An 11,115-nucleotide genomic window follows, 5' to 3' on the forward strand; every position below is an offset into this window, starting at 1 on the left:
GCCCCATGCAGAAACAAGGGGCTGCAACAGACACTCAGGAAAATATATCACACCTTTTGCTCGAGAACTCACCCTAAAGCATATGCTGCTTACAAGCTACAGCTGTTGCTGTAAAATAAACTACATGTGGCTTTGTGAAATGAAGTCCAGACTGGACTGTAAACTCACACAATTACAGGTGGATCATTGAATGGTCTGGGTTGGAAGGGGCCTTAAAGCTCACCTCATTCCTAAGCCTTCACCTGCTAATATAAAGAGCTGTTTATCCTCAGAACTGTCAAATCTCCCAAACTGTTAATGCTTCTCAATCAGAAGCTGAGAAAACTGGTAGAAACTTCTGCTGGAGAAGATAATTCCTGAAGCAACATGGACAAGGAACACCAGGCCTCCATGGCAGGAAAGACCTCAGCTCATGTCACATGTGAAGCAGAAACCAAAGCTCCAAGCCCTGAATATGTGCCTCTCAAAATCTGCCTGTAGAGTGGTTGCTGTATTCAAGTCCCAGCTTACTGACAACATCCCTAGACATGCAGGAGTTTCAAAGTACTTCTCCAAACCCCTAAGGAATAAAAAAGGTTCATGTTATTTTATACCGGTCTTGCAAACCTTCATATTGGAGACCCAGCAAATTAAAACAGAGAGAGATAAGAGGAGTTAAAAATAAGAGTGTGCAGCCAAAATTAGTAACAACTCGAGCTCAAGATGGTAAAACACTTACCTTCAGTGGCCCAACTTGTGTGTGATCTTCCTCTTTTTCCACAGGTATTTCCCAGCTGACCCCAAGCAGCTCAGCCTCAATCACCCTGCGGAGCTGAAGTGCTGCTGAGCCAATGACCACGGGCTGAGGGCAGGCAAAGAATTAGTTCTGCCAGATTTCTATCAGATTTAAAGAACTTTTGCAAAATAAAAGCTTTCTGGGAAGCCATGAGCAGCCACACACCCTCCCCACTGCTACACTAGTTGTATCAACAGGGATTTGAGAGATCTCCTTTACTTCCCATATCAAGTCTCACCAGAACAACAGCAAGACAAATTTTCCCGGAACCTACTGTAAACAATTCCAGATTAATGCAAAAATTGAATAACCTAAATCCTAGTCAACGAGCAAAATTTCCATACTTAAAGATGCAGTTTATTCCCCTACTGAAAGAAAAGCAGATATCCTTGGTGTTGATTAAAATACCATAAGCTTAGTTAACCCCTCTCACCATCTTCATCACATGCAGAAGGTTATGCAAATAATCTTATCAAATGGAAATGTACTTTTTTCCCCCTGAAATGCACAAGTTACACTCTTTTTTCACAGCTCACATTACTCCCCTTACACTGGGCAGGGTAAAGATACAAACTGCATTCACATGAACTCATTCTACACTGCTAAAGGAGCTGTGTTCTCAATGAAGGATATGTTTATAACTGATCCAATGTGCTCAAACAGCAAGAGATCAGTCTTAAAGATGAAGGAAGGACAACTTTTTTTGCCTGCCAGTCTCAAATTCAGAAAATCCTTTAATGGAGTGACAAGCCTGGAACAAGGACCGGACACGGCGCCAAGGCTGCCAGAGCTCCAGGAGCATTTGGACAACACTCTCAGGGAGGCACAGGGTGGGATTGTTGGGGTGTCTATGCAGGGCCAGGGGCTGGACTCAATGATCCTGTGGGTCCCTCTGTGTCATTCTGTGACGACTGAACAGCAATCAGTTCAACTGTCTACACGTACTGTCATTTCCCTTCCTAATATTAGGTTGTCTGCATTGAGGGTCTGTGGGAAAGGGAAACGCGAAGAATTTCTTTGCTTTTTAATACACAAAGAAGGAACAACTTCTAATAAGTACCTTTTTCTGTGTGCTTTTTCTCATGTAGATTTTAAAAGCCAGGTCAGAGCCCCACCAGTGCTCTATCATTGTTCCTCCGAACCGCACGGGGAACACAGACCACTGCTGGAATTTCACCACTGGAGGGAAGAGAGGAGCAACAAATATCCAGTATTGCCTGATATAAATAAACTTTCCCCTGGAGAGTGCTCTGTTACACACAAGCATTTCATTCTGCATTATTTATTAACACCAAGACTGAAGTAAACTGGTTTTCATTTTTGAAGGCCAGCAAATAGCAGGAGGCTGGCGTGACAAAATTAAGACTATAAATTCATAAATAATAATCAGGAAAAAAGTATTAAACAAATTAATATACAAACATTATAAACAAATAAATAAAGAAACATTCACAGCATTTAAAGAATTCAGGTGACATGAAGTCTCTGCCATTCCAGCATGCAGTAAGACCTGCCCTTTTTCAGTGGGAGAACCCTGTCTCATTTTAACTAACAGAGTTCAAGATGGTTCTTGAGAGACTCAAAGCTGAGCTGCAAGAAAAATCCCAGCTTCGGGAGAAAAGGAATATCTGCAAGCAGAGATGGAATGAACTGGCATTCAGTCTGGAAAAGAGTACAAGAAGTACAATAACAGTGTTCACAATAGGTAAGGAAGTATTCTTGTGCTGACAAAAATGCAGGTTACACATAAGGAAATTTCCAACTGGATGCCCAGCATTTCTCCACCTTGTCTGGGATGGCTGTGAAATCTTTCACATCAGGCATCTTTAATAAATGAAATAAACAGCTCTCGGGAAGGATAATGCTACAGTGGATTGACTTGATGTCTCGTTCAAATTATTTTCAGCCCAATCTATTTTTCTAGGTCCCAAAGAGCTGGACTCTACATAAGGCAAAGGGCAGGAGGATGGATTAATTTTGGATTACAAAGGTTGTATTACAAAAGTTCTGAAGAAACAGATGTTTTGTCTGGCCACAAACAGAGAATATACAAGAGAACTCAAAAATCTCTCAAGTGCCACTCAGAAAGATGCAAAGCCAATGAATGACCATATGGGAGAGGCATTTGAAAATCACCCTGGCATTCCAGTTTCTGGGAAGACTGGGCAGAGAGGATCTTGCTCATCCAGCATTCTCTGCTTAGTGGGAACAGAAACTGTTCTCAGGGATACAAACACTGGTGACTCTTAGTACAGAGATTAATGTCTGCTGATTTGAGCACAGGACTCAAGATCCCCATGATCCAGCAGATTATCTGAGCTATTGGAGATACCACAGGGCATCAACATCTGGGAAATTATTTATTAGAGGTGTAAGTATCTCTGATATTTCTAAAAGTACCTGATCATCCTCCTACTACTGCAGAAAGAGTATTGGCTTTATGCTCAAATGAAGGAATGGGCTTACTAACTTGGTCTTTCCCTATGAAAAGGAATTTGAAAATCCCGGTATTAATACTTCCTGGAAGAAAAAAAGAATTAAAAAATCACTTGGCCTCCTTCTCCCTGAGAGGACCATTCCCCCACCTGCAGCACAGCAACTCTGTGGGCAGAGGGGCCACTGATCATTTCTAAGAGATGGAGTCAACAAAACTAAATCTAAGGGGGAAAAATGATGCTCTTACCATCATCTGTGATTTTACTTGAAGCTACTCGAATTACTTCTGTCGTTATGGAGACCTGTCCTTTATCATCCTTGGAGACTCCCACAGGAAAGTGGTACTCCACAAAGAAGGTACTGTGAATAAAAAAGTGAAAGGGTGATCACAATCCATCAAGAATCTGACGTGACTCATGCGACTGAACACAGCAGTCAAGTTCCAGATTCACATTTTACTGTAACGCTATTTTTTTTAGGATAATTCAAACACCTGCTCTGTGAATTTCTCCCATAGATTATATATATACCAGATTCTCCTCCAACAAACTCCCTTTTGTTTTCAGTGTACTGCCAGGCACAAAATACATTGGTACCTCCCCAAAGCCCTGGGAAAGGCACAGCCTGAAGTGAGCCCACATCAGGATACACTAGTCACATCTCTAACTTTCCCAAGTTTATGGGATACAATTTTCTGAGAGAAGCAGAGGAACAGGAAGGCCTCAGAAGCCTGGAGAGCTTGGGGAAGCTGGACTACACAAAAGATCTCAAGGAAATCTCCCCTGAAGGCACAGTAAACAAACTAGGAAGAAACAATCCCCCTTACCATTTATGAACAGACATAGGCCGTGGAGGTTTCCCCAGTAAACCTTTCCTCCTTGGGGAAATCTGGATGCTCTCAGGAGGGATTTTCAAGCTTTCAATGATGACTCTGGCCAGGTGTATTTGCTGCAGCAATGCCAACCTGTCTGCACCCAAGGATGTGACAAGAGCTGTTTCTCTGTGATCTTCTGCAGGAGCAGGGGGAGAGCAGCTGCAGAGAGAAAACCAAGGCTCTGGACTGCAGAAACATTCTTGACGTGACCACATGAAGGGAAAATTGTAGTTTGGTGAGATGTTACTTAAAGACTGCCCAAGGCTCACTAAAATAAACATTTTAAAACATATTTTTACAACAGATTTGGTGGTCTCTGTAATTCTCTGTAACAAAGATCTTACAGTATCTGGGGTCCATAACTGAAAAAAAAGAAACCAACCAAGAAAGTGCGTGTTCCACATTGTTGATCTGAAAAAATCTTATCCTAACTCTTCAAAAAGAAAAGCATCATGTAATGCAATGTACAAAAGCAGGGACATGATGCAGTTATACACAAGGACAAGTCTCTGCTGCAGAGGAAGAGCAATAGGATTTTTGTCATAATTTGAAATCTCATGTGTGTAATTAGCAAGACTTGACTTGGAAATGATTTTGTGTGGGTACCTCTGGGGGTATAAATTCTACCTGATGCAAAAACAGCAGTTGTTAGTCAGAAAAAAAAATCATAAATAATTGTTTGGAGCTGAATCAGAAAAAAAAAAGGTCACAAAACCTTTACACTAACTGTACTGTACAAGTTAAGTTTGATAACTGGATCTTTAGGGACACTTTTATTGGTCCCATCCTGAAAAAAGGGAATACAACTTAGATGACGTCAGAACAGAAGTCACTGATGTAACTACCTGGGTTTAGTTTCTGTCACATTCTGATCAAAGGCATGAAAATCCTTCTGTGGATTCACTGGACCCGCTTTCTTGAGAGTTTCTGCCTTGGATGCTTTTTTTGAGGATTTAACATCATCATCACTGAGGAAATCACTCAAACTGGAATCAGATTTCTGAAGCAGAAATAATGCACACAAATAAGAAGTTAATTATTATTGTCAAGAGAGTTCCATAATGATCACAATACATAAATGGAAAACAATTAAAATGGTATCAAAATTTTTCAGAGATTTAAAAAACAAGCAGTCTTCCTGGACAGCCTCAATCCCAGCAATTTCCAAACTTGATGCCTGCCTTTGTAGTCTTAGCAATATTCTTTTAATACCATTAATTTTAAGCAATGTACTCATGTACTTACAAGCTTTCGTATGACACTTAATGCTTGCTCGGCTTTAAAACCCTGAAATCAGCAGTTTTTTTGATCATGCAAACTTCTGGTTTTCTGCACATCAGGGAATGCACATTTTCCTTTGGATCTCCACTTACAGGAGTCGTGTAGAAAAGCCTCTCCAGCAGACTCTGGTCGTAATGGGGATCACCGAGTTCACTGTCATACACCTCACTGCCGAGGGAGAGAGAATCCCACAGGGAGCCTGTTCGATCCCAAAAATGCCCCAGAGAGAAATCAGCACTGTGGATAGAAGAGACAAAAACACACCTTAGTGTTCCAAGTTCTGCAGTCAGTCTCTAAGGGAGGGGGACAATACTGCCTATTTTACCCTGTATTTGGTCTATACTGGCTCCAGACAGAGCCAAACTGTGCTCACACAGCATGTCTGTGACCCAGCTGGAAGGGTAACCTCGGGATAACACCTCTGCCCCAAGAGGAAAACAGAGTGTGTGAAACGTGGGACAGCTTGGGTTTGAAGAGATCTCTGGAGATCACCCAGTCCAACCCCTGCTCACAGGGAAGGGATGCAAAGAAAACGTTGTCCAGTTGGATTCTGGGTATCTTGAAAGCTGCAGATTCCACAACCTCTTGGGGCAACTGACTCCAGACCTTGATGACTTTCATTGTAAAATACACCTACGAATATTTACCTCTAATTTTCACCCTTCACTGCTTTATAACTTTTGGAATCCTTTAAGATACCAGTAACACTTAAGGACGGCTTGATTAAAAAAAAAAAACAAACCCAAGGTATATCTGAGTAGGTGGAAATGCAAGTATCTTTAGCTACAAGTTGGGGTTAGATTGGTTTAAGGCTTTCCTCTGTGCTGTGAGTTTAAAATCATTTTATGATCTGCAAACACTTCAGTGTTATCCACTGACAGACCACATGGAAAAATAAGTGCAGGGCACAAGAAACATGAACTGAAATTCTGAACCATATCTGACCCAGAAGCTGTGTGTTCAGGGTGCAGATGTGGACACAATGGAAACAACATTTATGCTCCTGCTACGCAAAATGAGAGGAAAAAGTCCAATTAGTAGTTGGAGAAAGACTAAAAAAAAAATACTGTTTCTCAATAATTTTAATTTACAGAGCGTTTCCTCTTTAAAAAAGATGGTGTTAGTTTTAAGTACTTACTTTATGTAATATTTTATGACACAACAGTTCCAACTACTAAATAACTTAGTTTTATCAGACTGTGGTTAACCTTTCTGGTGTCACTTTTACGCCAAGTGACTTGGAGCTGTCCAGGTTGTCGTGCACTAAAGCTGAGCTATAAAACACCTCCATCACTTGCACACATGATTCACTGGTTACATTCCCAAAAATGTGGAGAACTTGAAGAGTCAAGAGACATTTTTCAGTACAAAATGGTCAGATAAGGACAATTTGCAGTAGCCTCCAGTGCATCACGCTCACCTGCCCAACAGTAACTGGATTGCTCTTTCTTCAGAGTTTAGGTCAAACTGCTGACCTGAAACTTCAGATCCAAAGTGATGGGGATCTTCAGGAGCGGGCACAAAACTGGACTTCAAACCTTTTGGGCTCCTGGGTAACAGCAATGGAAGCACAGAGAGCAGTAAAAGGGAAAATAAAGACATTAAGGCACGCTCAAGACTAATCCATTAATTGGTCTACCTTTTTTTCTGGGAAGTCCAAAATAATCTACTTTTACACAAATATTAATAGTTTCAGCAGAAATAAATGAAAGTGAGTTTGGAACAGCATCACTGGCTGTCAAAGACAGTGACATTACTTTCTGGTTATCGCAGAACAACAGGCAATATTCGTATTTTTCCAGAAGAAAACCGTATCTTCCAGAAGAAATTTAAGTTTCTTTTCTCCTAATAAAAAACCATGCATTTAGGTCATCAATTACTTACACTTACTTGAAAAGCTGTTCTTTGTGATGCAGTGCCATTTCACTTGCACTTCCTTGCACTACTCTTATTCCCTACCAACATCTAATATTTCCTTGTCAAATAACTTTGCACTAAATACAGATATACTAAGAAACGAAATTAAAATCAGTTATTTAAATCAAGGCTTAGTACATGAAAATTAAAACGAATTCACAAAATTTAGGCATTTATTCACAGGTAGAAAGTAACTTCCCATTTGAATGATGCACTGTTTCACCTTAAATTTATCCTAAAACGCATCCTATGAATCTCAGTATTTACAGTTTTCCAGATAAAGACTCAAAATTGATGGTTTGGAGCTTGAATCTCACTTCCCCCAATCCAAACTCACTTTGTTGCTGTTTTAAAATTGTCTCTCTCTATAAAATGAGACATTTTATTCAGTTCAATCTCCATGTCTGGGCTGGACTTCATTGCAGAAACAACCATGGCATCACGGAGTTTACTGCCTTGATCCAGGAGAGCTGGGAAATAAGCAGAAGGATTACATTTCAGCATTCAAATGCAATTTAAAAGCAATGTATAGACACAATGAATGTGTCAGCTACAGTCAAGAAAATTCTGTTTTCTGCTGTTAAAAAAGAGATCTTGATGCACTGGGGATTAAATATGTTTTATACACCAGAAAACAGCTCAGCTGGGAGTGAGGGAGAGTGATCCTCCATCAGTCTCCCACGCAGCTGTACAAGGAACTTGTCTGCCCACACCGAGTCAGGTGTTGGAAGGGCATTATTAGGATGCAGAAGCAGGACTAATTTAGGGGAGAGCAGTTTGCCACTTTAGGATGTCTAATTTTTGGTCTTTTCTGTAATATGAAACTCAAAAGAAAGCACATATGGAAATGTGCCCTACACCAATGCTTATTTCAATCCAGCCCAGGCAGCAGAGGTTTCTAAGTAAAGGCCTTTTTGGTATAATGCAGCAAGAGGGTGTGAAGTCTCCTTCCCTTCAGAAAATCTCATCTCCACGCAGGCACACAAAATATCATCAAGAGTTGTTTGTAGTGCAATCCAAAAGATGAAGCCAGTTGCACACAAACCTGACAGCAGATCTTTTGTAGCCGAGTTGTGCACGGAGAGCATCCGTGTGCTCCTTCTGGGAGGCGCTTCGGGATCGGTGCTGGTGGGAAACGACAGGGGCTGATTTGAAGGATTCATTTTCAAACATTCATCTGGTAGAACCACACGGTGATGAGAAACAGAAAAGGTGTCCTTTGGGTTTTCAGAGTTCTCTTGGTAGAGCAAATGGTCCTTTCCTCTAGTGAAAAATGAAACATTATTTCAGTAACAACTCAAGTGGGTGGGTAAAGGGATTCAAAACTCTGCAAATTCTCCCTTCAGGACATGTTATTTTAATGATTCCTCACCTGCCACCAAGACCATTGGAGAGACCGACCCAAGCTGCAACTAAGAGATTTTTTTAAGAAAGCTTTATAAAAGATCTTTTGTACAAGAGCATGCTGTGGCAGGACAAGGGAGGATGGATTCCCACTGCCAGAGGGTAGGTTTAAATTAGATATCAGGAGAAAGTTCTTTGCTGGAGTGTGGTGAGACTCTGGCATAGGTTATCCAGAGAAGCTGGGGCTGCCCCTGGATCCCTGGAAATGTCCAAGGCCAGGCTGGATGGGGCTTGGAGCAGCCTGGGCTAGTGGAAGGTGTTCTGGCAGCAGGGCTGAAATGAGATAAACCTTAAGATGCCTTCCAACCCAAATTACTCTGTGACTGCATGATTTGAGGCACCTCTTGTGTGAACTTGCATGACTTGAACTAAGTCAGCGTAAGATGCAAATTTCTATCAGACAAGAAATTGTCCCTGTCACCTCAGAAACCCTCAACCTTCTGGATTTCATATGAAATGTATGTTTGAAAACATCAAGCATTCCAAAACTCACAAGCATACAGCCATTACTTTAAAAGTTTGTGTGAACTGCAAAATAAACCACAATTTTGTCATGGGGAAAAAAAAGTACCTGGGAGTTGTGGCTTTGCTGTTGTCAACAGACTCTTGGTCCGCAACAGTCACCTGTGTGTGCCTGGGCTGCTGGGATGGAGCAGGAAGCTGGGACTTGCTGCTTCCCCGAGCAGCAGGAGCAGCAGCAGCATCTAAACTTCCCTCTGTGGTCGGCACAGAGCTGCTAGTGTCATACAGTTCTGGCAGAGGTTCTAGAACCAGTGAGACCTGAAAGAGAAGACGTGAAAATATCACTTTGTTCTTTTCTTAATTAATTGCAGTAAATACTGCATGCGACTTCACTTGTTGTGCTATGAGAAACTGTTGCTTTTCTACATAAAATAATATTTATATTATGCACCTATGTCACATATTTACAACTACTTGTTTCTCATTCCATGTTTTCATATCCCACACAACTATCTTTCATCATCAATTTTCCAGAGCCAAGGCTGCAAGACAGAACTTCCTTAATTCCAGATATCAAAAATCTTCTATTATTCCAGTCCAGTGAAGTGTTAGAACCAAATATCCACTTTTAAATCCACTGTTAATACTCACTCTCAGTGTAGAGATGACCATATTTTCCTCATCCAGCTCAACTACCCCACATCCCTCTAAACAAAATAAAGTCAACACCACCAGTATTTGTTTTCTTCATTTGTTACCTTAGCTCAGAAATGCCTTGGACAGAGAGCAGGCCTGCAGTGTGCCAGGTACAGCTTGAGCCTGCACCTGATTACACCAGTGCCACAGCACATAATTTACAATAACAAGCAAAGACATGGAGACTACCTGCAGCTCTCCGAGTTTATCCAATGTCGGTGACACCACAGCGAAAGACCCTTTGATGGGATGGCTGGGAGAGAGCTGGGACAGTTTAGTGATCTGTGCTCTGCCAAGGGGGAGGTGGTCAAGTTTGGTCAGAACCTCCAGGACAAGGACACCCATATCTGCAAAAATCAGAAACATCTTCAGGTCAGTCTCATGGTTACAACTCACACTTTTTGGATAAAATGAGAAAGATGTCAGAGGTTAACGTTGTGTTGTACAAGGAAATTTCAGTAACACGGCAGCAGGTAAAGAAGGGTCAATACAGACATTACTGCTGGTAATAAATTATGATAAATAAGTACAGGATTACCAGAAAAGGAACGCTTATGACAGGACAGAGGGAAATAGCTTACCACTGCTACAGGGTAACCCCCTGGGCAGCCCATTTCAATGCGTGACCACCCTTTCCGCGAAGAAATTCCTGCCGGTGCCCAACCTGAACCTCCCCTGGCACAGCGTAAGACCATGTCCTCCCGTCCTAACCTAATCCTAATAAACTCCGCGGCTTTTGCGGTCTCCCGGGGCGAAGCATCTCTACCTGCCAGGTACGCGGCGAGCTGCCGGGGCCCGCAGCGCACGGCGAAGCGGGCGCTGGTTCTCCCCGCGGGCTGCCCGGGCCGGGAGGCGGGCTGCAACACGGTGCCGCCGGACGTCTCCCCCCACCACCGCAGGCGCACCACGGCGGGCGGCTGCGGGGCCGCCCACAGCACGCGGGACACGGTGCAGCGCAGGAAGCAGCGCGGCGGGCCCTGGACGAGCGGCGGGAGGCTGGTAGCGGCGGCGGGGTCGCCAGGACCTGCGGGGACAGGCGGCGTCAGCGGCCCGTACATCACCCCGAGCACCCGTGCCGCTGCCCGTCCCAGCCCAGCACTCTTCTCCCCGCCGTGCATTCCCCCGAGCGCCCCCGCTCCACCGCTCCCCGCACCTCCCCTCCGCCGCATCCCGCCCGCGCCTCCCGCCCGGCAACGGCCGCCACGGAGCGGCGCCGGGGCTCCCGGCATGCCCCGCGCCCCGCAGGGCACAGCCGGGGCGCGGACTACGT

At 43.3% G+C, this 11,115-nt stretch overlaps 1 protein-coding gene across 8 annotated transcripts in view; it reads right to left on the reverse strand.

Annotated features, from left to right (window-relative positions):
- C2CD3 (C2 domain containing 3 centriole elongation regulator) overlaps positions 1 to 11,069 on the reverse strand; it is a 39,985-nt gene extending 28,916 nt beyond the window's left edge. For 5 of the 8 annotated variants that reach the window (XM_069026881.1, XM_069026871.1, XM_069026888.1 and 2 more), the window contains exons 1-12: positions 10,612 to 10,930; positions 10,035 to 10,192; positions 9,259 to 9,467; positions 8,329 to 8,546; positions 7,621 to 7,753; positions 6,787 to 6,915; positions 5,459 to 5,603; positions 4,931 to 5,085; positions 4,038 to 4,244; positions 3,459 to 3,571; positions 1,836 to 1,954; positions 719 to 841 (exon numbers count right to left, since the gene is read on the reverse strand). In XM_069026881.1, the coding sequence (XP_068882982.1) occupies positions 719 to 841; positions 1,836 to 1,954; positions 3,459 to 3,571; positions 4,038 to 4,244; positions 4,931 to 5,085; positions 5,459 to 5,603; positions 6,787 to 6,915; positions 7,621 to 7,753; positions 8,329 to 8,546; positions 9,259 to 9,467; positions 10,035 to 10,192; positions 10,612 to 10,903 (2,001 nt within the window). In that variant the 5' untranslated portion in view covers positions 10,904 to 10,930. The other 3 variants (XM_069026911.1, XM_069026905.1, XM_069026919.1) reach the window with 3 other exon arrangements.
- Between the last annotated feature and the right edge of the window lie 46 nt (positions 11,070 to 11,115).

Source organism: Aphelocoma coerulescens, chromosome 1 (genome assembly GCF_041296385.1).
Source record: "Aphelocoma coerulescens isolate FSJ_1873_10779 chromosome 1, UR_Acoe_1.0, whole genome shotgun sequence".
Taxonomy (NCBI): Eukaryota; Metazoa; Chordata; class Aves; order Passeriformes; family Corvidae; genus Aphelocoma; species Aphelocoma coerulescens.